We start from the raw sequence: 23,683 nt of genomic DNA, 5'->3' as shown, positions 1-23,683 counted from the left end.
AAATAAACATGGATAAAATGGTTAGATTCATGATTGCAATAGAAAAAAACGAAAACATTTATAAATGTGATTCTACTGTACCTGACTGACGCTTTTTTGTGGTTGTTTGTTTTTGCAGAAAACATCCCTCATTGCGTTAAAGATCTGGTCTTCAAAGGCCACTACAGAAATGCTCTTGAGGCTGGAGGATGCAGCCTGGGACATGTGGTTGTCCACTGCTTTTAGAATGGCCTTGAGACAGTCCTCAGGGCTAATGCTACCTCTACCTGTGGCAATACAACAGCAATCAAAGAGAAAATAAATGATAAATAAATATTAATGACGTACCTACTGAATATTATTATTCAGCAGTGAAATATACGTATAACTGAGTGGGACTATATCGCATAAATATCTAAACCGCAGTTGCATAGCTTGATTATAATGTTCACAAATATCCACAATTTGAAAAAGTAACACCTGTTATTATAGTGTTTATACAGTGTTTGACTGCAAGAAAACAAAAGAAGAAAAAAGGAACTCATATATATTGCAATATGACAAGATTACAACAATTTATAGAGACTGGACCTTACTGTATGTTTTATATGAATGATGACGTCTTCCCATAAGAGACTCATCCTTTCGGGAAAATAACTGGTATGACAGTATTTATTACCTGTGCCGATGGTAGGAATGGCAATGGTGGCAGCCATTTTGCTCTCACAAAGCTGAAGTACTTTCTCTATGGAGGCGGTGATACCGATGGCCTTGCTGGGTCCAACCATCTGAGCTATGTGTTTACATCTCAGGTTGCCACCGCTTGTTAGCACCACACCATCAGCTTTCTGGGCACCTGAGAAAACAATATGTCATCAGAGATGGAGATTGCGGTCGCTGAATTTCTATGCTTTTAATGTTCATGTTTTTGTGTTACTGTATAAAGTAACATGTCATTTAATCCATTAAGACCGGGAACGTATCTGTGTCATTTTAGATTTCTTTGGCTATACAAAAATAGCAGATATGCAAGCTTGTAGATCTGCTATTTTTTGAAAAATCGAACATTCGAACATTTGTAACTCAAATCTTCTGCTTCTGGGGGATTCGACAAATGTCTTCTAAATCCTAAAAGTTTTTTTTATAAACCTATGTTGCTATAATCAGTGGTTCTCAAACATTTTCATGTCAAGGACCTCCCAAAATGATATGTATTTGGGTGCAGACCCGCATCTCAAAATATTTTGTTCCAGGGACCCACAGAAGCGAAGATTTGAGTTAATGTTCGCTTTAAAAAAATACATATTCAAAAGATTTTCCATGATTTAAAAAAATAAATAGCAGATCTACAAGCTCATAGCGTGGCACCGTGCCGCGCTATGAGCTTGTACATCTGCTATTTTTGAATAGCCAAAGTATAAAATAATGGTTTAAGTGGTTACACAGATGCGTTCCCAGTTGAAATGGGTTAATAATAATAATAATAATAATAATAATAATAATAATTACTAAGCATAACTTTGAAACAGTTTCTCTACCATGTTTGTTGCATTCATCCACAACAGATTTCCCTGCTTCTTTCAGGATGGCTCCGGACACACCTGTCCAACACAATGTGAAACATTCCATCAATGCAGACTCTTACATTACATTACATTAGATGGACTGAAGCAACAAAGGATGTAGATGACCACAGTACCAAGTGTTGAGATGTAAGAACACTTTCAGCACACATTTCAAAAGAGGTCATTAACATTATGATCACCAGTGTCCAGATTCAGTTCCTGGTTGGTAGAGTTCACTATGATGTCTGCGGCCTCCTTGGTGATGTCTCCTTTCTTCAGAGTCACAGTGACTCCACCTATCACTAGTTTGAACAAGACAACAATCAGGTTCGCTCTTCGTTAGTATACTCAAACAGGGCTTCCATAATAGTTATATTAAAGGAGGAGTTCACCCAAAAAATGACTTATTTTCTATCAATTACAAACCCCATGAAGCCTTGATTTCATGGATTTATTTTTGTTTTTGTGGCATTCCTAAAACAATAATTTGATGACCGTGTGTATATCCGGTAGGAGACACAAATAATCTACTTTGTGTCTCCTACCGGATACATTAGCCGGTAGGAGACGGGAATCAAATTATTAGCTTAGGAATGCGACAAAAACAAAAAAGAATCCATGGATTCAAGGCTTCATAGGGTGTGCAATTGATAGAAAATAAGTCATTTTTTGGGTGAACCTCTCCTTTAATAACGTTATCAAAATTACCTTTAGTGTTTGAGTCTTTTATAGGTGGTACTGGTAGTGGTGGAGATGAAGCACTGTGTGAAGGCAGAATTGCTGATGATGTTTTGGGGATATTTGTTTGATCGAATCCCTGTTTGATAAGACAAGAGGATTAATAGTTAATACTGTAGCACCAGAGACAACATAATATTTTATCTCTCTGAATGTACAGTATAAGTCCAGCAAGGCCTGGAAATCAATAATAAACAAAAAAGGCATGGAATACAACCGTACCATGCCCTCGACAGCTGACTTGAATTCTTCCACAACTTTGGCATCAGAATCTATCATGTGGATGCTTGTCAGAACTCCATGGCCCGTAGTGATGAAGTTGAGGATTCCCCCCAAAATTGCTTCACAGCAGTCCTTTACAGGAAATCCAAATGTGCCACATCCCAGTGCTGACATGCCTATGGAGACACACTGGTTGCTCTCTGCTTGCACAAGGCTTTCATGGACTGCCGTTTGTAGGTAGGTCGCATGGAGACTTGGTATGCCCTTCCCCCGAACTGGGATCACTGCGTAGATAAGTTTCTTGCATTTGAGGGTGCCCGGGTTGGCCAGGACAACATCTCCTGCTGTAAGACTCTGCTTCTCCCTCTGAAACTTGTCAATCGCCTGCTTTATCTCTGGCCCTCCAGATTGGAGGAACTGTTGTGCGATGGGGTTGTCAAAAGCCAGGCTGCTCAGAGGGCAAATCAAGGCATCCAATGTATGCTGCGAAATATCACCCTGATTGAGGGTCAAAGTGATACATCCTTCTATATCAAAGCTGCATGGCTGAGTATTTGTAGTTGCTGCTTGTGACAGATACAGTTCACAATGCAAAAGTTTCGCCCGAGCGGTCAATATCAGCGTATTCTTCTCCAGGATCTTGGCCTCGCCTGCTTTGGAGTACATAAGCTTCTCTGTTAGTATCGTACCGATTAAACGGGTCACCGCATCTGTGGCTTGTTTGATTTTGTCACTTGCAGCTTTGACTTTGAGGCAAGGTGATGCTTGGCTTTTAGAGGTCAATATGGTCGCTCCCAAAGCCTTGAGGTCAGCGTCATCAGAGAACATCTTGCAAGACTGGACAAACTCCAACTCCTGCATTGATTTCACCTGTACATCCTCTGTCACTGGCTTCTTGTCCTCGAGGTAGGCCTTTATCTTGCTCAGAACATCTGTCGCCACACCAGACAATCCACACACCTTAATCTTCTTCCCTGTGAGTTTGATGCTAACATTGTGAAAGTTCTGGCTGGATTTAAGATCTTCGTGAAGTGCTTCTAAAAACTGGTCCCAATGTTCACCTCTGACAATTTTAACTTGTTCGCCAGTGATTTCGATGACTTCGTTTTGTATGACTTCGCGCAGTTTGTCTTCAGCTTTATGGATGTCAGCACGATCGCCAAGGATTTGAAAGGACTCCTGGCCAGGGATCAATACGGCTGTTATGTTGCTCTGAGCAAAGTGATCCATTTGGAACTTCTTCAAGTCGAGTGACTTAATGAAGTTCATCAGGTGAGGGGACATGTCAAGGGTTATGGAATCCACACCCTCCAGGGCTTTGTTCAAGATCCCTTCCGCAGTGTTCACCGCGTTCCTATGCCCCTTAAGGTGAATGGAAAGACTTTCGTCATCTTTGGACAGCACCACGTTGGTTTCCATTTTGCCAGAGGCGAGATCCCAGATCAGGTCCAGTTTCTCCTTTGTGTCCAAGTGGATTTCTCTTTCTACAGTGTCTCTTTTGATTTGGAGGTCATCGCCGGTCTTCTTCACCATGTTTCTAACCTTCTCCGCCGCGGTCTTCACTTCGTCTTGCGTGCCCACGACCACTACCTCAGAGGTGCCCGTCTTGAAAGAGATGCAGGATTTAGTCGTGTTGAACTCAAAGCAACTGTTTTCGATTTCTTGCCAGACCTCAACCTCAGCAGGCAGATGTTCCTCTGTGTATCTATTCAACTGGACCTGAGCCTCACTCTGAGCATCCATTTCCCACGCGGGGCCCTGTCGTAGCATGCCCAAGGTGTCCGCGTCCAGGGTCATGCTGAGCTCCATCTGAGGCGTCTCGATGTCCATACTGATGGAGACGATGGAATGGACCTTCTCGAGTGCAGACGTGAAGGTCTGTTTTTGGGACTCGTTGCGACTGATGAAGCTGAGGAGTTCTGCGCTGACAGGGACGACTGTGTTTGTTGTGATATTTGTTTGGAGAGACATTCCTCCCGTCAAAGCCTGCTGCAGGCTACAGTAGAATAGCTGAGCTTTGAGCTCCTTGGAAGAATAGTAGTGCTTCTGCTCTGCCACCTTGTAAGCAACTGTTAAGGATGACAAAAGGTAAACAAAATGTATTATGAATAAATACAGTACATCAGGGATCGTCAACAGGGGCCCCCCAAATCTGTGTGTGATAGGATCTTTTTTTTTTACATTAACCACTTGACCAACCCTAGCATCCCTATTCTGAGTGGAACATTAGCCAAAATAGCAGATCTACAAGCTCACAACGCATCGCACTGCGAGGCGTTGTGAGCTTGTAGATCTGCTATTTTTGGCAAAGAGGTTTGGTGTAGAGGGGAAAAAAAGAGCAGACTAAGTATTGATGGTTCAAGTGGTTAAATGTCTGAAACTACAAATTAATCCAACACACACTGATGATAGTGCTGTCAAAGTCTACAAAGCTGTCTAAGAAATCTATGAAAATGTTTCATCTGCAACACAATTTTATACAAAATGTAGTGGGGGTCCCTGCTTCATCTCTCAGCTAAGGGGTCCTTAGCTGAGAGGGCCTGAAAACGTTGAAGACCCCTGCAGTACATCATAAATGTGGGCGACAGAATGTACAGTGAAGTGTCCTGTAAAACTGTAGTGGAGTACTAACTTCTGTTACATGATACATGTTGATTGAGTCTAGGTTTGAATTGAACCATGCATCTATGAATTGAACACCCAGTAGGACATCAGTGTATAGATATGTGCCATTTAGATTAGTTTATATTTATTTATTTGGTGTATAGATACAAGTCATTTAGTTGTGTGCAGCTGATGTTTAGTTGGATCTACTGAGCTCGTTTTTCAAAATGTTAAACCATTAAGACCAGGAACACATCAGTGTCCTTTTTAGATTTCTTTGGCTATTGAAAAAATAGCAGATCTACAACCTCGTAGCGCGGCACTCGACTTGTTGATCTGCTCTTTTTTTTTTTATCGTGAAAATGTGTGCAAATCTTTACAAATGTCTTCTAAATCCAGTTGTCTGAAAAACTTATGTTGCTATAATATCAGTGGTTCTCAAACTTTTTCATGTCAAGGACCCCCCAAATTATGTGTTTGGCCGCCGATGCCCATCAAAATATGTTAAATAGTATTTTACACAACAGCATACAATAACAATATTTGCATCAGCTTACCATCACACTCCTCGAATGTTATAATGGCACTCTTGTCTTTGCTGACCCAGCGAATGGACTTGATATCACCACCTCTGCTTCTCTTGCTGGAGAAGTAGAGGTTGAGGGCCTCCTCTGATATTGTGCTCATGTCCCCCTGGACAAACACAGAGTCTGTCATCTCCAAACGATGGACCCCTATCTCTTTGTCCTGGAACTTCTTTGAGGAACACTTCCTCATGAAGTCGTTCACATCTGCAGACATGGAAAGAGCATTTTCATTCCGTTATAATTCACACCTTCATTGACGACCGTTAAGAGAATGTCATCATTACAAAATTACACATAATTATTATTATTCACATTTTCATCATATCATATGCAAATATCTTGATACATGAGGATTTTGTTTCAGTGGGTCCCAAAATATATATGTTTTAACTTTAAATTTGATCATACACCTTTGTACCATGTATTCATACAAAAAGACACCCTATTTTTAGCAAAATATTACGTATGCCTACCAATGTCTTGTTTGAAGGTGACCACTATTCTGTCTCCATCATCCAGTGTCTCCCAGACATGTTCAGCCCCGTGGCTACAGCTCCCAACGTACACGGACACGTGGGTGCAGATGCAGCCGTCATCAAACCCACTCAGGACAAAGCGTCTGGGATCCAGGTGCCCCTCTGTAGACCGTTCATTGCAGACGACCACAGATATCCCGTGGTCGTGTACCGTCTTGGCGCAGACCTTCTCCATGTCTGAGAGGGGAAAAGTAGAGGCAGCAATTTATTCTGTGTTATGAGAATAGAAGATTGTTGCATGCACAGTGGAAAATGTACGAGTGGCTGGTCATAATGGACAGACAAGTATGAAATCAAATTCATGTTCAATTAAGCATGTATGAGACCAAATGAAATGAAACAATGACAAATGAATTAACAAATCTAATTATCAAATGACACCAAACGTTTCTACTGTTGGATGCTAAACATGTGACATCCAAATAGTCATTCTAGTTTTCTGTTTTATCAAATCAATCAAACTTTTAATGTAATGAATGAAGCATGGCCTGCAGTGGTGTAAAGTAACTAAATACATTTACTCAAGTACTGTACTCACATAAAATGTTGAGGTATTTTTACTTTACTGGAGTATTTCCAATTTGCAATACTTTTACTTCTACTCCACTACATCTCAGAGGCAAATATTGTACTTTTACTCCACTACAATTATTTGAAAACTTTAGTTAGGGCACGGCCCCACCGCACTTTTATTTTACCTCTGGGGCGAAGAATCCACGCATTTGCATTGACAAAGCATTGGCAGATTCCGCCCCAGAGGTAAAATAAAAGTGCGGTTGGCCGTGCCCTTACTAGTTACTTTGCAGATATAAATGATTACATTATAAAACAGACATTAACCACTTTATCCCTATTTTATACCTAGGCTATTTGAAAATAGCAGATCTACAAGCTCACAACGTGTCGCATCGCGATGTGTTGTGAGCTTGTAGATCTGCTATTTTCAAACATTTTAGTACTTTTACTTTTGGTACTTTAAGTAATTTTGATACCATACTTTTGTACTTTTACCCAAGTAAATTTTGAATTCCGGACTTTTACTTGCGGATACTACATTGCAGTATTGATACTTTTACTCAAGTAAAACATTTGAGTACTTTTTTCCACCACTGAGCATGGGTGTGTGAGGGTGGGTGCAATGTATATGATCAGACACTGATGGGAAACATGCTGTCCAGTTCAAAGATGGCAGAAGGTGACAGCTGGAGGGTAAGAGCTATGAAATGAATGTTTCGATGGGTCAAAGTTTGATAGTCCGAAAACCATTTTACCTGCATGTTAAACACATTGTTGTTTGCTGACTACATGTAAAAGAAAATGTTGCCACAATATTTATTTTGTATTAGTATTGTTAATGATCATCAGCGGTGTCTCTGACTCTTGTTGGTAATTGCTTCAGAATTATTTATCAAATTGCTCATGCAAAGGTTAATGCTGACATACAGTAGGCTAATTAATGTACACTGTAGTTTTATTTACCTGATCTATCAGACAGTTGAAGGATCCAGGTATTTCTTCCATGTTTAGTAAGAGTGGGTTCTGCTGCAAACTGCTCAAAATACATCTGTAAGAAGGCTTTCTTTTGATCACTGGTGACAAGAAGACTGCATGAACCTACACCCCCCTCCTCATCCTTGGCTTGATCTTTAAAAAAAGGAAGAAAAAAAAGTCTGATTAGAGAATTAATTCATCCACTATCACAGTGGTTCTTAACCAGTGGTCCGGGGACCACCAGTAGTCCTTGAGGGGGTTCCAGGTGGTCCCCAGCTAAATGATGGCGAGTTGGTAACCAAATGGACCCTTATAGATCTTTAACTCTTAAGAGAGTAAAATGAAAACATTTGGTTTCATTTTTTTCATTTTAATTATTGTTAAACATCTACATTACTTAATTTACAAGAAGTCTACATAATTAGAGAATGTAGAAGAATTGTTATTTTGATCAATGTTTGCCTGTTATCTCTCCTATGTTACCAACATCAATACAGCATGGAATTGTGGACAAAATCATATCCAACGATAACAAAATATTCATTGGGTCTTAGAGGCTAAATCTCATCAAATGGTGGTCCATGGCTCAAATGCAGAATAAATAATGGACCTTGATATGAAAAGGGTTGAAAACCACTGCACTATCACCATATGATTGTATTTAGTAAAGACCAATACCTTACCTGTTTGGCAGACCTCAGGCTGTAACATAAATCATATTTTTGATTAATGGAAGTTATATTCAAGATCAGGGAAGTAAAGCAGGGAATGAAATCATGTGATAGCTAGAGTCAAATTAAGGAACCTTCTCATTGGCAGGTCTGTTTACCAAGTTTAGTTTATCTTTGTCAGGGCGAGGAGGAAGAGGTGGTTTGGATTTCTTCCCGACTGGACCTTGCTGTTCGTCGTCTGCTGGCACTTTGACTTCCAGCTCGACCTGTCCGTATGGCTCTCTGAAGTCAACACGGTGCTTTCTTTTAGACATCACTTTATGAAAGGCTATAAGGAAGAAAGAAAACAGCAGTGGTGGAAAAAGTACTCACATTTTTACTTAAGTAAAAGTATCAATACTGCAATGTATAAATACTATGTTACAAGTCAAAGTCCGGTTTACTTGAGTAAAAGTATTGGTATCAAATGTACTTAAAGTACCAAAAGTAAAAGTACTCATTATACAGAATGTCCCATTTCACAAGTTCAAAATGTATGAAAAATCTTTTTAAAATAGCTGATCTACAAGCTCACAAGCTCACTCATTGTGAGCTTGTAGATCTGCTATTTTCAAATGGCTGAAATATATTTAGGGCTGAAGTGGTTGGGATGTTTTGTAATTATATTCAAAATCTACAAAGTAACTAGTAACTAAAGTTTTTAAATAATTGTAGTGGAGTAAGCGTATAATATTTGTCTCTGAGATGTAACTAATGGAGTAGAAGTAAAAGTACTGAAAAGTGGAAATACTTCAAAATTGTACTTATTAAAGTACGAGTAAATGTACTCTTAGTTACTTTACACCACTGGAAAACAGTTAGCCTGGATATCATATGTATTTAATCAAGTCTGACTTGATCAATTGACATGCTATTGACATGCATAGTATGCATGTCAATTGTTTGTCTATACAAGCAAAAGTCTGACTCGATAAAATACATCTATGATAGTCTTGATCAAAGGCTAGCCTAATATGTTATCCTCCTAACATAACGTGAATGTAGCTCTGGTCCATAGTGTTAGAAGTTCTCCTTAACGCTATGTTACTGTTCAGCCGTTGCCTGAACACCCCCGGTAGTGCAGCCTCTCATCTTTAGTGAAAACAAAATACACCTTTGCTACTCACCAAAACAAAGACTGTTTTAACTAAGATGTTGAAGGCCTACTTTTGTGAACAATGTTTTAGTTATTCCACTGCGCCCCCTACAGATCTTGTCAATAGATAAATTCCATCGACCAGATCTATAGGGGGCGCAGTGGAGTAACTATTTCCCCCCCCCCACCCGGTGGAATATTACCTTTTCTGGCCAAAAGGTGTATTTTAGACGTGAGGTGGCAGGGGGCGGGGCTCCGAGTGTTTCCACTATTAAGGAAGGTAGGCTATTCAATATCTAAAACCCGTCTTTGTTTTGGTGAGTAGCGAAAGCGTATTTGTTATGTTTTACTAACAGTCGAGAGGCTGCGCAACCTGCGGTGTGCAGGCAACGTCTCGAAAGTAACATAGCGTTAAGGAGAACTCCTTCTAACTCGATGGACCAGAGTAACCTCGCGTCACCAGACTTTCCACCAGGACCAGAGTAGCCCTGAAACTAGCTGTAGTATACAACGCTCGTAGACGTATTTATGATTCTGACGTTTTCAATCTACGAGAGTTGTAGGGTTCACGCCCCATGGAGACATGGACTTTCTGCACTATGCCCCTCAGATACTCCAAACGTGTACAAATTGAAAATAAAGGTGCTTACCCCAAATGTTAACTACTTCTACGCGGTAGTAGTTTAATGTAATAATCCATATCTTTCAATAAATAAGTGTTTTAATGCCGTCTGTGGCCGATTCTGTCGGAAGTTCCCAATGGGCGGTAGTGACGGGTAGTGAGGGGGCGCATCCGGTGAAACCCGGAATTACAGTAAATGTAAACGGGAAGTAAACGAGGGTGAAAAAATGGCGTTCGGCCATAGACGGCATTAAAACACTTCTTTATTGAAAGATATGGATTATTACATTAAACTACTACCGCGTAGAAGTAGTTAACATTTGGGGCTACAGCTACCCTGAAACATGACTGTCGACCATCATGTGAACCATGGCTATGGACCAGAGCCAGTGTAGGTGCATGAACAGCTGGTAGCCATGAATTAAGACCATTGTAGATGTATTTGATCGAGTCTGACTTTTACTTTCGTATCTACCGTACGATAGTCTTGGCTATCACCCCCCAGTGCGTCCTGCACTTTCATCAGTAAAGCCCGTAGTTCTCCGTACATGTACTGAAACATATATATATATATATATATATATATATATATATATATATATATATGGTGCTTACCCGGTTATTCCTAATGTTAACAGTGGAGTCTTTGTGCAACGTATTAGTCCGTACTCGTACTGTTCAATATAGCCATGGTTCGGTGCCGAGTCCCCCTGGTCTAAAGTCGTGTTCGATTTTTTCACATTGCCATCTCTCACATAAACATAAACGTTCAGATTTCAAATATAAAGTGCTTACCACCGAGCCACGGATGTTACAAGGCGACGCGAACCGCGATAAGTACTCGTATCTCCCGTATTGTTCAATAAAAAGCATTTTAATCCCATCGCCGGCCATTTTCTCCAAATTGTCTCCGATACTTCCAACCATGCGACACTAATGGTTGGGAGGTGTATTGCACTCTGATACATTACCAAAAAAAAAATGGCCGGCGATGGGATTAAAATGCTTTTTATTGAACAATACGGGAGATACGGGTACTCATCGCGGTCCGCGTCGCCTTGTAACATCCGTGGCTCGGTGGTAAGCACTTTATATTTGAAATCTGAACGTTTATGTTTATGTGAGAGATGGCAATGTGAAAAAATCGAACACAACTTTAGACCAGGGGGACTCGGCACCATGACTTATGACAGTCATGTTTCAGGGCTATGTTCAATATAGAAGTGTTTTAATGATCCCGTCTGTGTCAGATTCTGTCGGACGTTCCCTGTTTTCACCGGGGCGCACCCGGTGAAAGCCAGAATTACACTCAATGTAAACAGGAAGTAAACGAGGGGGAAGAAATGGCGTTCGGCCAGAGACGGGATTAAAACACATATCTATCGAAAAATATGGACTAATACATTACACAAAGACTCCGCAGCGCTAGTTAACATTTGGGACAACCGGGTAAGCACCTTATATTTTGATGTACATGTACGGAGAAGTACGGACTTTACTGGTGAAAGTCCAGGACGCACGGGGGGTGCTAGCCAAACAAAAGGCAAAGTCGTTAAAATACATCTGTGATCGTCTTGCTCCAAGGCTAGAACAGCAGCGTAAGCCTAATATCGCAAAGCCATGCAATCATGTTCATATAAATGGAGATGTCACACTTCAGTGAAAGTAACCATATCTTACCTGCCTCGTCGACATAGACCAGGAATGCCCTGTTTGTGTCGTTAGGATCAGCGAGTAGTTCTGATATCTCACCGCCAGACCTCCTCTTGTTTCTGAAGTAGAGTTCTAGTTTAGGTCTGATGTTGTCCAGGTGGTCAGGCAGACCCTCCAGAAGGAGATGCAGCCTGCTGGACATCCTAGAGACAGACGGGGGACATACACACACCTGTCTGTCTGTATGTGAACAGGACCCTGTCTGTCTGTCTGTGCACTGTCACTGACTGCACATTTCTGGAAGGTAACCGGAACGCTCGCCCCAAAACACAGTCGCCCCCATAATTTCCGCGCACCGCTCGCGCCCAGCGGTTTTTCATTGATTGAATACTTGATTTAGAATTTTGCAGTGTCGTATATGGTCCATTGATCAGACAAGAAAAACACTATTCCATAACTATTCCCTAAGTGCAAGAATAAGAAGCATCCAGTTTGAAAGTAGGTTTGTCCACAGAAATGTATTTATTTCCATCGACGTGACATCTGTGTGAAGCCGAATCACAGAGTGTACTTGAATCACCAAAACATTGCACTTTATACAGACAGACATTTGACATAGGACCACCTCCCAGTCCTCCTTCTTGACCACTCACAAACAAGCTTTTAGAAACAAAAGGCTTCTTGGCCAGCCTTTCTCAGTCATCTCAAGGAATTAGCATCCGCCGCCCTAGATTCTAGGGTCGGCTATGACTTGACTTATTGTATTTGTTTTACTGAGGTTGGGAATAAGGTTATAGTTTCTTTAGGCTTAATTTTAATGAGTTTAAGGTTATGAGTAAGGTTAGGGTGAGGCATAGTTTTACTGAGGTTACGTTTAGGAAAAACTGCTCGCTGTAGATTTGACCCGGGGCGACCGTGTTTTGGGGCGAGTGATATTGTATTCCTCTGGAAAACACCGTCCACTTTTTACTTTCACTTTTGATGTTCAGCTTGTTTGTTCCTTTTAACTTTGAATGACATTCTGAATCTGGCTGGTTTTATTTGGCAAAGTTTAGGCAACACACAGGTAAGACTAGCCTTTAAGGGCATGTTCTATAATTGAAATCATAATTTAATAAATAATATATTATACAGTATATTATTCTGAAAGGTTGACATCTAAGTTTCGTTTTCCTCGAAACAGCCCAAAGCCATGGCAGATCTCAACAACATTATGCTGAACGGCACGGTAAGAGTCATTTATACGTTTAACTAGCCTATAGACTAGGCTATTATTAGTAATGAATTTAGTGCTAATTTAATGCCGCAATTATTAACATCATGCTCTCTCTAGATGGACAATGGAATCGAGGAAGACGAACTGGCTAAAGCCAAGAAAGAGCTGGAGTCATGGAAGGTATTATATAGGCCACTAATACTCTTTGGATTTGACTTATAAAGTAATACATAATGTGTTTTAAACAAGTGGTTTTGGTCCGTTATGGCACATTCATGATGACTTCTTAACATAAGAGATGAGACCCACCTGCCCTTTACAACATAGCCTAATTTACAGTGGTGTAGTAATAAGTACATTTACTCAAGTACTGTAAATTAACATTTTGAGGTATTCTTTACTTTACTGGTGTATTTCCAGTTTTCAGTACTTTTACTTCTACTCCACTACATCTCAGAAGCAATTATTATAATTTTACTCCTCTACAATTCTTTGAAAACTTTAGTTACTTTTTAGACTTTGATTATTATCACAAAACACATTAACCACTTCAACCCTATATACATTTCGGCCATTTGAAAATAGCAGATCTACAAGCTCACAATGAACTTTTTAAATTATTTTTTATACATGTTGAACTTGTGAAATGGGACATTATGCACAATGAGTACTTTTACTTGTGTACTTTAAGTATATTGTGATACCAATACTTTTGTACTTTCACTCAAGTACATTTTGAATTCCGGACTTTCACTTGTAACAGAGTAGTATTTCTCCATTGCGGTATTGATACTTTTACTTAAGTAAAACATGTACTTTTTCCACCACTGCCTAATTTACGCATTATGTTTCCAGGTCAAAGTTGAAAAGGCAGATGATGCCAAAGCCAGGCTGATTCTAGAGAAACTGGAGGAGGACGACAGAAAGTCTAAAGCCAAGAAAGAAATGAACACTCTTTTGGAACAGCAAAAGGAAAGTGAGAAACAATTCACTGAAACCACTGACGGGTTAAAGGTAGCCACTCCTGTTCAAATCAATTACATTCACATTATGTGATTACTGATGCAAATATTATTAATATAGTAATGTATTTTTGCTGAATATTTTGATGATTATTATTATTTAATTGTCATCTGCTGTTGGACAGTTTTGCAAGACAACCAGAGTAGTTGTATATCTGTGAATATTCTATTGTTTTACCGCAGCACAATAATGCATACATGACTAATTACATGTTCCCTTTTGCATAGGATGAAATCCTCAAACTCGAGAGAGGTAACCAGAATCTGAAGCACAAACTGGAGACGTGCCAGGCTGAACTGGAATCTAAAAGGTCGGAGGCCATCAAACTCCAACAGAGATTTAAGGTAGACAAAAATATGTAACTGAACTGTCAAAAATAAAGGACATTGTATGTTTTGATATTTCACAATAGTAACTGAACAACATGTTGATTTGCTAAAACAGTGTGTGCATGAACCAAGTATTGTGTGTGTAAATCTGAAATAGTATGGCTGTGAACAGCAATTCTCAACCTGTGCGCCAGGGGGGCGGGGGGGGGAGTCGTATGGTATGTTTTCTTTAAAGGAGTAGTTCACCCAAAAAATGACTTATTCTCTATCAGTTACACACCCCATGAAGCCTTGAATGATGTTTTTTGTCGCATTCCCAAGCCAATCATTTGGTGACCGGTGGAGTCTCCGGTAGGAGTCTCATACCAGAGATCACCATTGTCATAAATAGGAACTTAAAGTATATTGATCCACACCGGATCACCTCAATCTGTGTGTTAATCTTGTGTTAAGTGTGTGTGTGTGTGTGTGTGTGTGTGTGTGTGTGTGTGTGTGTGCTCCTTTCCCACTGTCTCACATCACACATTAAGACTTGGCCATACAAACATTTACAGTTGTGACTGAGATTTTATTTTTGCTTTAATCCATGTATACAGATCTGTGCCCAGATCCCAAAGACTAAGGTGAAGTTCGTTAGTAAGCAGGAGACAGAGGAGCAGGAGGATGGAGCTGATCACATCAAAGGCGTGTTCACCATCACACAGCGACCCACTGTGCTGCTGGAGGGGGGGCAGGCTCTCATCACGTTTGAAGAGGAGAAAGGTACATGTGGTTTGCATATATTAATAGGATCATAAATGATCTGATACAGTGTTATTTACCCACTCAAACCGGGAACGCATCTGTGTAACCACTTTAACCATTATTTTATACTTTGGTTATTCAAAAACAGCAGATATACAAGTTCAGAGTGCCGCGCTATGAGCTTGTATATCTGCTAGCAAAGATTTGAGTTACAAATGTTCGCTTTAAAAAATATATATTCAAAGATTTGCAAATTTACGATTTTTCAAAAATAGCAGATGAGAAAATTAGTTCAAGGCTGGCAGGGTGTTTCAAAGAGACAGACACATGGATTACATGGATTAAAGTTGTAACTGATAAATCGTAGGTCGCACAATCTCCACCATTTGTGCCGACTACATTTTCCACCATTTTGCGTTTCCTTCAAAACACACTTTTTGCTACAACTCCTACAACTTTTTTTCTAATCTCACACAAATCTGACTGTACACATAATCTCCGAAGTCATGTGATAAAGATATTTCAGTCAGATGTCTCATAATCATTCCAATTGTCTATAACTGCCTTCCTAGATTGTCATTTCCTAGATTAAGGGGATGTTTCACTTTTGGCTTGTCTGGGGACGTCTGATAAAATGAATCAAATATCTAAATACTGAATCAAGCAACTTAAAAACTGTCTGGGGTGAAACACAAAAGCCTGAGTTGACCTTAAAATGACCCCAAACATGTTTGAAAGTGAAATATCCCTTTTAACATTTGTCATTTTTAGATTTATTTGGCTATTCAAAAATAGCAGATCTACAAGCCCATAGCTGAGCTTGTAGATGTGCTATTTTTGGAAAATCTGTGCAAATCTTTGATTATATAAATTTTTAAAGCAAACATTTTTAACTCTGTTACAACTTCTGGAGGTCCTTGGAACAAAACATTTTTATATGGGGTCCACGGCCAAATACATATATTTTTTTAAATATTCTAGCACAGTATACATGTTTTTTTTATAAAAACTGTTAGGATATAGAAGACATTTGTAGAATCCCCAGAAGCAAAGATTTGAGTTACAAATGTTCGCCTTAAAAATTATATATTCAAAGATTTGCACAAATGTTCCACGATAATAATAAAAAATAGCAGATCTACAAGCTCATAGCGCGGCACTCGGTGCCGTGCTGTGACCTTGTAGATCTACTATTTTTGAATAGCCCAAAGAAATAAAAAAATAAGGCTCTGTTAATAGCTAGGAGATCCTAAGATTTCCAGTAACGATTCTACAGTATGTGTTTCTTGTTTTTATATTGCACACACACAACGCCAGAGAGAGTGGACAAGAGGGCATTACCCATGAACCAGGAAGTGTTCACAGTGAAAAGTACCTCGTCATACTCCGTGCAGGCATGATTTATTGATAAGCCTCCAATCTCATAAACTGATTTTATGGCTTGTTATGGCTTTATGTAGAGAAGTTATATGACCTAGTTGTTTTTGTGTGCATGTTTACAACAATCAAAACATGTCATTTGCAAATCTTGTGATTAGAATAAATAATTGTTTTTAAAAATATATCATTTTTTTCCCAGTGACTTCTCAGATTCTGAAGATGGCCAAGTGCTCCGTTTCTTGTGAGAAAACGAAGCTGGATGTGAAACCAAAAAGGCTCACCCTGGAGCCCTCTGTAAAGTTTGAGGTAAAGTTATAATTCAGGGAGCACATAGCACTTGCATTTTAACCCATTCAAACCGGGAACGCATCCGTGTAACCACTTTATCCATATTTTATACTTAGGCTATTCAAAAATAACAGATATACAAGCTCATAGCGCGGCACCGACTGCCACGCTATGAGCTTGTAGATCTGCTATTTATTTTTAAATCTTGACCATCAAGTGCAAATATTTGAATATGTATATATATTTTTGAAAGGGAACATTTGTAACTCAAATCTGGGGGGCCTGAAACAAAATATTTTGAGATGGGGGTCCGCGGCCAAATACATATAATTTGGGTGGTCCTTGATATGAAAAAGTTTGAGAACCACTGATATTATAGCATACGTTTTTCAGAAAACTGTTAGGATTTAGAAGACATTTGTAGAATCCCCCAGAAGCAAAGATTTGAGTTACAAATGTTTCCTTTAAAAAAAAAAATATATATATATATATTCCAAGTTTTGCGCAATTTGTCACGTTTTCCCAAAAATAGCAGATCGACAAGCTCAGCTATGAGCTTGTATAACTGCTATTTTTGAATAACCAAAGAAAGGGTTAAATGGGTTAATGTGAATTTGTGGTTTGGAATGAAAAGAAAGCTCAAAATCATGATTCTTGAACAACGTGTGTTATTGCCGCCATGTGTAACATTGCAGGTTCACATAGACGTTTCCAAGAAGGAACTCAAGTTCTCCAACGCCCCGCCCGCCATGGCGGAGGAGCGAATGAGGGACCGGCTGGAAATGAGCTTCTCCAGACCCAGCAGAGGTGGAGGCGAAGTGGAGAGGGTTGACTATGACAAACATAGTGGCTCAGGTCGAATCACCTTCTTGCAAACTGGAGGTACAAGAAGTGTTTAGTGTGTGTCAGTAGGGCTGTCACCATTACACATTTAAGTTGACTATTCATTGTCACTCAAATAATTGCGATTAACGATTTAATTGTGTGTTTGGCGTTGTTGAACATGTGAAGCCTTTTAGGCTTCGTAATAAGATATTGCACATGGGGCGGATATGACAAATAGCTGAAATATACAAAGAAATTATTGACATAATTAATAATTTTATACATGTAAAAATTGCAGAAATAGCTGATCTACACTTGTAGATCAGCTATTTCTGCTTTTTTTAATATTTGAAAATGTGTGAAAAAAAAATCAACATGGAAACGATTATGCGAAAATAAATGCGATTCTCCTCCTATAATTTGACAAACCTCTGTGGTGGGTGGTGAGGCCAAAACTGTCTGCCCGGTTCTCCTCAGTGGCTGGAGCAATTAATCTGAATTTGCACTCAGCCATTGACCATTACCATGTGCACGGAACTGCGAAGCCCGTGCACATGGTTCGCGATGGGACGTGTGCAGGGGGGGGCATATCCTCCCACGGGTATGGACTAGTCTCAAATGATTGCGATAAGATGATCATGTAATAATTGTGACAGGCCTATGTGTGAGTCTGTCTTTGTCGTGGTTGTGCATGAAGGCATGCTCAAGTGTCTGTCTTTTGTGTTTTTTTGTCACCATTTGTTATTGTGTTGGCTTATATATTTTATAGCAACAACAAAACGGGTCAATCATCAGCTAAATAAAAATACCTCAAAATTGTGCTCAAGTACAGTGCTTAAGTAAATGTACTTAGTTACTTTCCACCACTGAGTGTGACACAGAGTGAGCGAGCCTATAGTCAGATTGATTTCACTAATAAAGCTCTTGTGTTTGTGTTGGCCCCTGTAGTGGCTGAGAACCTGGCCCTGCGAGGGAAGTATTCTGTCAACCTGGACTCTGAAGTCAACGTGAAGGTTGGACCAGTTTATGACTATCAGCTACGGAAGTTTCAGGTAAGATAGTAAAAAGAATAATAAAAACTTGGTTCATCTACCATTGGCTTGCCCTCCACTGTTCTAGTATAGTTAACCTGCTGGGACGGTGGGACTTTGAGTTCTTTTGCATCATGAGCCAGTGTTATGAGTAGAGTTGAACGTAATAGAAAATATATTGTATACATACTTGGTGGAGGTATGCCTTTAACCTCACTGTGATCAATTTAACCCATTAACCCATTAAGACCGGGAACGCATCTGTGTCATTTTAAGATGTATTTGGCTATTAAAAAATAGCAGATATACAAACTCATAGTGCGGCCACGCTATGAGCTTGTATATCTGCTTTTTTTTTTATCGTTAAAATGTGTGCAAATCTTTGAATATATATATATATATATATATATATATATATATATATATATATATATATATATTTTAGAGCAAACATTTTTTATTACAATCTTTGCTTCTGGGGGGTCCCTGGAACAACATATTTTGAGATGGAGGTCCGCGGCCAAATACATATAATGTTTGGGGGTCCTTGACATGAAAAAGGTTTTAAGCACCACTGATATAGCAACATATTTTTTTTTCAGAAAACTGTTAGGATTTAGAAGACATTTGTAGAATCCCCCAGAAGCAAAGATTTGAGTTACAAATGTTCACTTAAAAAATATATATATATATTCTGATTTGCACACATTTTCACGGTTAAAAAAAAATAGCAGATATACAAGCTCATATGAGCTTGTAGATCTGTTATTTTTGAATTGCCAAAGAAATCTAAAAATTACACATGACAAATGACAAAAATGACGCTTAACGGGTCAAGACCTGAGGCTGATTCTACAAAATGTTTTCTAAATCCTAACAGTCTTCTGAAAACCTTATGTTGCTCTGTCAGTGGTTCTCAATCCCCCCCCCCCCCCCCCCCCAAAATGATATGCATTTGGCTGTGTGGTATATCCAGGACCAAAAGTAGTTATTAAAACATGAGAATATTACTACCAGATTATTTTGTTATAACACATTGGTTTAATAATAAGCAACTATAGGTTAAAGAAATTGATGTCTCACTCAAAGTCCACTGTGCCAGCAAAAAGGGACTGAGTTTGCCTAACAAAAGACTAATCAGTCCTCACATTTACATTGAAAGGTGTGATGAGTACATCACCTGATGAAGCTCCAAAGACTGAAATACTTTGATCAGGAAAACAGATGGTGGTCACCAATGTAAATAGCATAAATCATGAGTTCCTCTCTTTTACTGATTTCTGGGAGAGCAAGACAGTTGCTGGAAGCTAAAAAGCAAGTTTGTAAGTAAGTAGATAAGATAAGTAAGATAAAATAGAGTTGAGTTGCAGTATCTTTCCCTGACTGTGAAAAACCAAAGGTCACCAGGCTTAAGCATTTAGCTCATGTAAATTAGCTAATGTAAATGAGTCTAATCATTAGGTTGCAACTTTTTCTAAAGTAGACTTAGGATGAGAAATAGTAAAATGTGAGATCCTTTAAAAAACTGTAAAATAGGTGAATAAAACTTTGGTGATAATAGTCATGAATTTTTAATTTGATATCATGCATAAAGACTATTTTTAGTGTAATCATTTTAATTCTGTTTTATTTTATTATTCTGGGTTAACATAACATATTTTTATGCTGTTTGGACATTTCTTGAAGTACATGAATTGTGGAGTAATGAATGAATTATGAGTTTCTATTTTTAAAGTCATACCTTTGCAAAATAACTGATGTAAAGATATTGTTTTAAAGTTTTGTGCTAATTAATTTCTTTGAAAAAACCTGCTGATGTGAGAGGTGGAGTCAGATGCAGTTTACCTGACAACGTTATTGGCTGGTGAGAAAGTAAAGAAAGTAAAGGCGTGTCTAAGTCCATTGTTAAAGAAATGGAGGTATACCTACTGTTCAGTATAAAAGGTGTGTTTGTTGTAATGTAATTTGCGCTATTCTTATTTGACCCTGAATGGTTTTGCCTCTGTGGCAATAAGGATATTGTTATAAACCCACTTCTGCAACCGGAGCTTTGTTCATCATTATAATACTCAGGAGATAATACCTGTTTTTGTTGGATAAACTTAGATCAGTTACCACAGCTGCGGACCCCCATCCCAAAATATGTTGTTCCAGGGACCCCCTAGAAGCAAAGATTTGAGTAAAATATGTTTGCTTTAAAATTATATATATATTCAAAGATTTGCACAAATAGCAGATCTAAAAGCTCATAGCGCGGCACGACTGACGCGCTATGAGCTTGTACTGTATATCTGCTATTTTCCTTAAACCGTGACACACACACATAATAGCTCAAATCTAAAATGACACAGATGCTTTCCCGGTTTTAATGGGTTAAAAGCAGACAAGACACAATGAATACACAAACTCCACAAAGACAATATACTGTACTGTACCAAATGAGGTCAAATAAAAACCTTCCACCTGTTGTCTCTGGTTCTGGGCGCATGCCAGGGCAGGGCAACCAAGTGGACTGGCAGGTTTATTCTCACCGAGGCAATGTCAAGTCAAGTGAAAATGAAAGTGACTGTGACATCTGATCTGACAGCATAGTAGTAGATGAAATGTTTTCTCCTTCACCTTTCACCTACAGATGTGGAGGATTTTGTCCTAGGGGGTCCTCAGAGTTACTACAGGGGGTCCGCCAAATCTTTTTTTGTGAAAGGGAACATTATCGCCAAAAATAGCAGATCTACAATCTCTGAGCTTGCAGATCTGCTATTTTCGGAGAGTCGGTGTAGAGGGAAAAAGAGCAGACCAAGTACAGAGCCAACGGTCAAGTTGACTAAATATTGTGGGTTTAAAAGGTTTAACTATCTGAAAATACACATTAGCATGAATCCAACTATCTATGAAGTCTATGAAAAAGTTTAATCTGCAACACAGTTTTACACAATATGTAGGCTAGTTGGGGGTCCCTGCTTCATCTCTTTCTCAGCTAAGGGGGTCCTTGGGCCGGAAAATGTTGAAGACCCCTTGCACTACAGTATATTACACCATATCATTTGAGCCTTTTGGAGATGAACGAGTAGACATGTTGCTGTTGTCACTCAGTCACAAAGAGGCAAATGGAACATGAAGGAATAGTTAAAGTTATAACGTTTATGTCTGTTGTCTCCTCTCAACGAGAGAGGCAATTGCAACGATATCCAAACTACAGTAATAGTGTATGTACGTCCATCTGCTTGTACTGTACCGTGTTGAAATTAAATGAATCTACATGGCCAGAAGATGGCAGTGTGTCCTTTGTCAAGTTATCCAAACTCACCTTAATGCTTTACCAGTTGTTGCATACAGCAGGGTTCTCAAAGAGGGGGGGGGGGGGGGGTTCCAGGGGGTCCCCGGGGGTCCCCAGCTAAATTAGTTAATATAGCATCACAATCATTTTAACCACTTTATCCACATACCCACCACTATAACCACTATCTTAACCCATTAAGGCCTGAGGTTCCGATTCTACAAAGTTCTCTGAAACACTTATGTTGCTATAATATCTGTGGTTCTCAAACCTTTTCATGTCAAGGACCCCCAAAATTATATGCATTTGGCCGCGGACCCCCATCTCAAAATATTTTGTTCCAGGGACCCCCATGAAGCAAAGATTTGAGTTAAAAATGTTCGCTTAAAAAAAATAATATATATATTCAAAGATTTGCACACATTGCTCACGATCTTTCAAAAATAGCAGATCTACAAGCTCCTAGCACGGCACTCGGTGCTGTGCTACGAGCTTGCAGATATGCTATTTTTGAATAGCCAAAGAAATCTAAAATGACACAGAATGATTCCAGGGTTTAATGGGTTAATAGTTTGTCTATTAAAAAATAACCGATTACAAGCTTTTGTTTGTTTGTCTTTTTTACACAAATCTTCTCTTCTGGGGGTCCCTGGCACAACATATTTTCATGGGCGTCTGCGGCCAAATGCATATCAATTTGGGGGTCCTTGACATGAAAACGTTTGAGAACCACTGGCATATAGTATCTATAGTTGTATTTCTCGATATGCGCTTACACACATTAAAGGAATACATGGAGATCAGCTGCAAAAACTAGATTTGAGATTATGAAATTATCCTCCTTTGCAAATTGGGAATCACCAATAGCAACTCTTACATTAAAAGACGTCAGTGGTGTAAAGTAACTAAGTACATTTACTTAAGTACTGTACTTAAGTATAGACTTTAAGTACTTTTACTTTTCTGGAGTACTTTTACTCAAGTAAATTTTGATTACCGGACTTTTACTTGTAAGGGCGCGCTCTCACCAAAAGTTGGCTGGCCGCTGTTAAACGCAGGTTGTGCGCGGCCACAGTTTTTTGCAGCCAGCGGATTAAAAAAAACGCTGTGACGCACCTGTCACTCACATTCAAGACCGTCCCCGTAGCCCGCACCGCCTGCTGCCTTGAGCACCATGGTGCTTCCTGAGTCTTGGGACGGTCCGCCTTCAACTCACCCGATTGGACAGAGGGGGAAAATCAGCTCCTGCCTCCAGCAGTTTTCTGCTTCCAATGGACAAATCGTGTAGAGCAGATAAACGCAAGGTCTGCGCGACAAGCGGAAAAATCCACTCTTGCGTGAATCCACGCATTTACATTGACAATGCATTGGCAGATTCTGCCCCAGAGGTAAAATAAAAGTGCGGTGAGAGCGCGCCCTAACAGAGTATTTCTGCATTGCAGTATTGATACTTCTACAAAACATTTGAGTACTTTTTCCACCACTGAAAGACGTAAATCAACGCATCATTCACCCTTCCTTTCCATAAACACCTGTTGTTGTGCTTTCATCTCAGACGTTCTGCGGCGTGCCAAAGCGTACCATCCTCCTGGACGACATCGAGGACATGGGCGACGAGGAGGACCTCCAGGACCACCTGGAGATCCACTTCCAGAAGCCCAGCAACTACGGCGGAGAGGTGGAGAGCATCAAGTACGTCTCCACCGGAAAGAGCCTCCACGCCTTCTTCACTGAGGACAAGGCTGAGATGGAGGCCTAGTTTACAGC

At 39.6% G+C, this 23,683-nt stretch overlaps 2 protein-coding genes across 7 annotated transcripts in view; one reads left to right on the top strand and one right to left on the bottom strand.

The window, feature by feature from the left end:
• Nucleotides 1-12,070, bottom strand: part of parp14rs3 (poly(ADP-ribose) polymerase family member 14-related sequence 3) — a 25,245-nt gene extending 13,175 nt beyond the window's left edge. For 2 of the 5 annotated variants that reach the window (XR_013932016.1, XM_080412620.1), the window contains exons 1-12: nt 11,831-12,067; nt 8,528-8,721; nt 8,406-8,424; nt 7,711-7,875; nt 6,169-6,408; nt 5,666-5,899; nt 2,505-4,573; nt 2,253-2,361; nt 1,745-1,846; nt 1,518-1,580; nt 659-835; nt 82-266 (exon numbers count right to left, since the gene is read on the bottom strand). Coding sequence is in view for 4 of the 5 variants with exons in the window: in XM_080412620.1 (XP_080268746.1) it covers nt 82-266; nt 659-835; nt 1,518-1,580; nt 1,745-1,846; nt 2,253-2,361; nt 2,505-4,573; nt 5,666-5,899; nt 6,169-6,408; nt 7,711-7,875; nt 8,406-8,424; nt 8,528-8,721; nt 11,831-12,005 (3,732 nt within the window). In the remaining variant the exon portion in view is untranslated. Of the gene's footprint in view, nt 1-81; nt 267-658; nt 836-1,517; nt 1,581-1,744; nt 1,847-2,252; nt 2,362-2,504; nt 4,574-5,665; nt 5,900-6,168; nt 6,409-7,710; nt 7,876-8,405; nt 8,425-8,527; nt 8,722-11,830 lie in introns of all 5 variants that reach the window. The other 3 variants (XM_080412623.1, XM_080412621.1, XM_080412622.1) reach the window with 3 other exon arrangements.
• Nucleotides 11,576-23,683, top strand: nmi (N-myc (and STAT) interactor). Of its 2 annotated transcripts, none has more exons than XM_080412636.1 (10): nt 11,576-11,599; nt 12,987-13,031; nt 13,137-13,199; nt 13,875-14,033; nt 14,270-14,386; nt 14,968-15,133; nt 16,695-16,801; nt 17,479-17,665; nt 18,557-18,660; nt 23,472-23,683. In XM_080412636.1, exons 2-10 carry the CDS (start codon nt 12,996-12,998, stop codon nt 23,673-23,675), a joined length of 1,143 nt encoding a protein of 380 aa, XP_080268762.1. In that variant the 5' UTR covers nt 11,576-11,599; nt 12,987-12,995; the 3' UTR covers nt 23,676-23,683. The 2 variants fall into 2 exon arrangements, with proteins under 2 accessions (XP_080268762.1, XP_080268761.1); XM_080412635.1 differs by lacking the exon at nt 11,576-11,599 and adding an exon at nt 12,805-12,869.

Source organism: Gymnoscopelus braueri (genome assembly GCF_963280865.1).
Source record: "Gymnoscopelus braueri genome assembly, chromosome: 18".
Lineage (NCBI taxonomy): Eukaryota > Metazoa > Chordata > Actinopteri > Myctophiformes > Myctophidae > Gymnoscopelus > Gymnoscopelus braueri.
This window is presented reverse-complemented; position numbering and strand designations above follow the sequence as displayed.

Excerpts from the sequence above, each read along its gene's own strand:
- nmi (XM_080412636.1), top strand. The coding sequence starts at position 12,996 with ATGGCAGATCTCAACAACATTATGCTGAACGGCACG. Across the intron at positions 14,034-14,269 it reads AAACCACTGACGGGTTAAAG|GATGAAATCCTCAAACTCGA; the intron begins GTAGCCACTCCT and ends CCTTTTGCATAG. Across the intron at positions 17,666-18,556 it reads CACCTTCTTGCAAACTGGAG|TGGCTGAGAACCTGGCCCTG; the intron begins GTACAAGAAGTG and ends TGGCCCCTGTAG.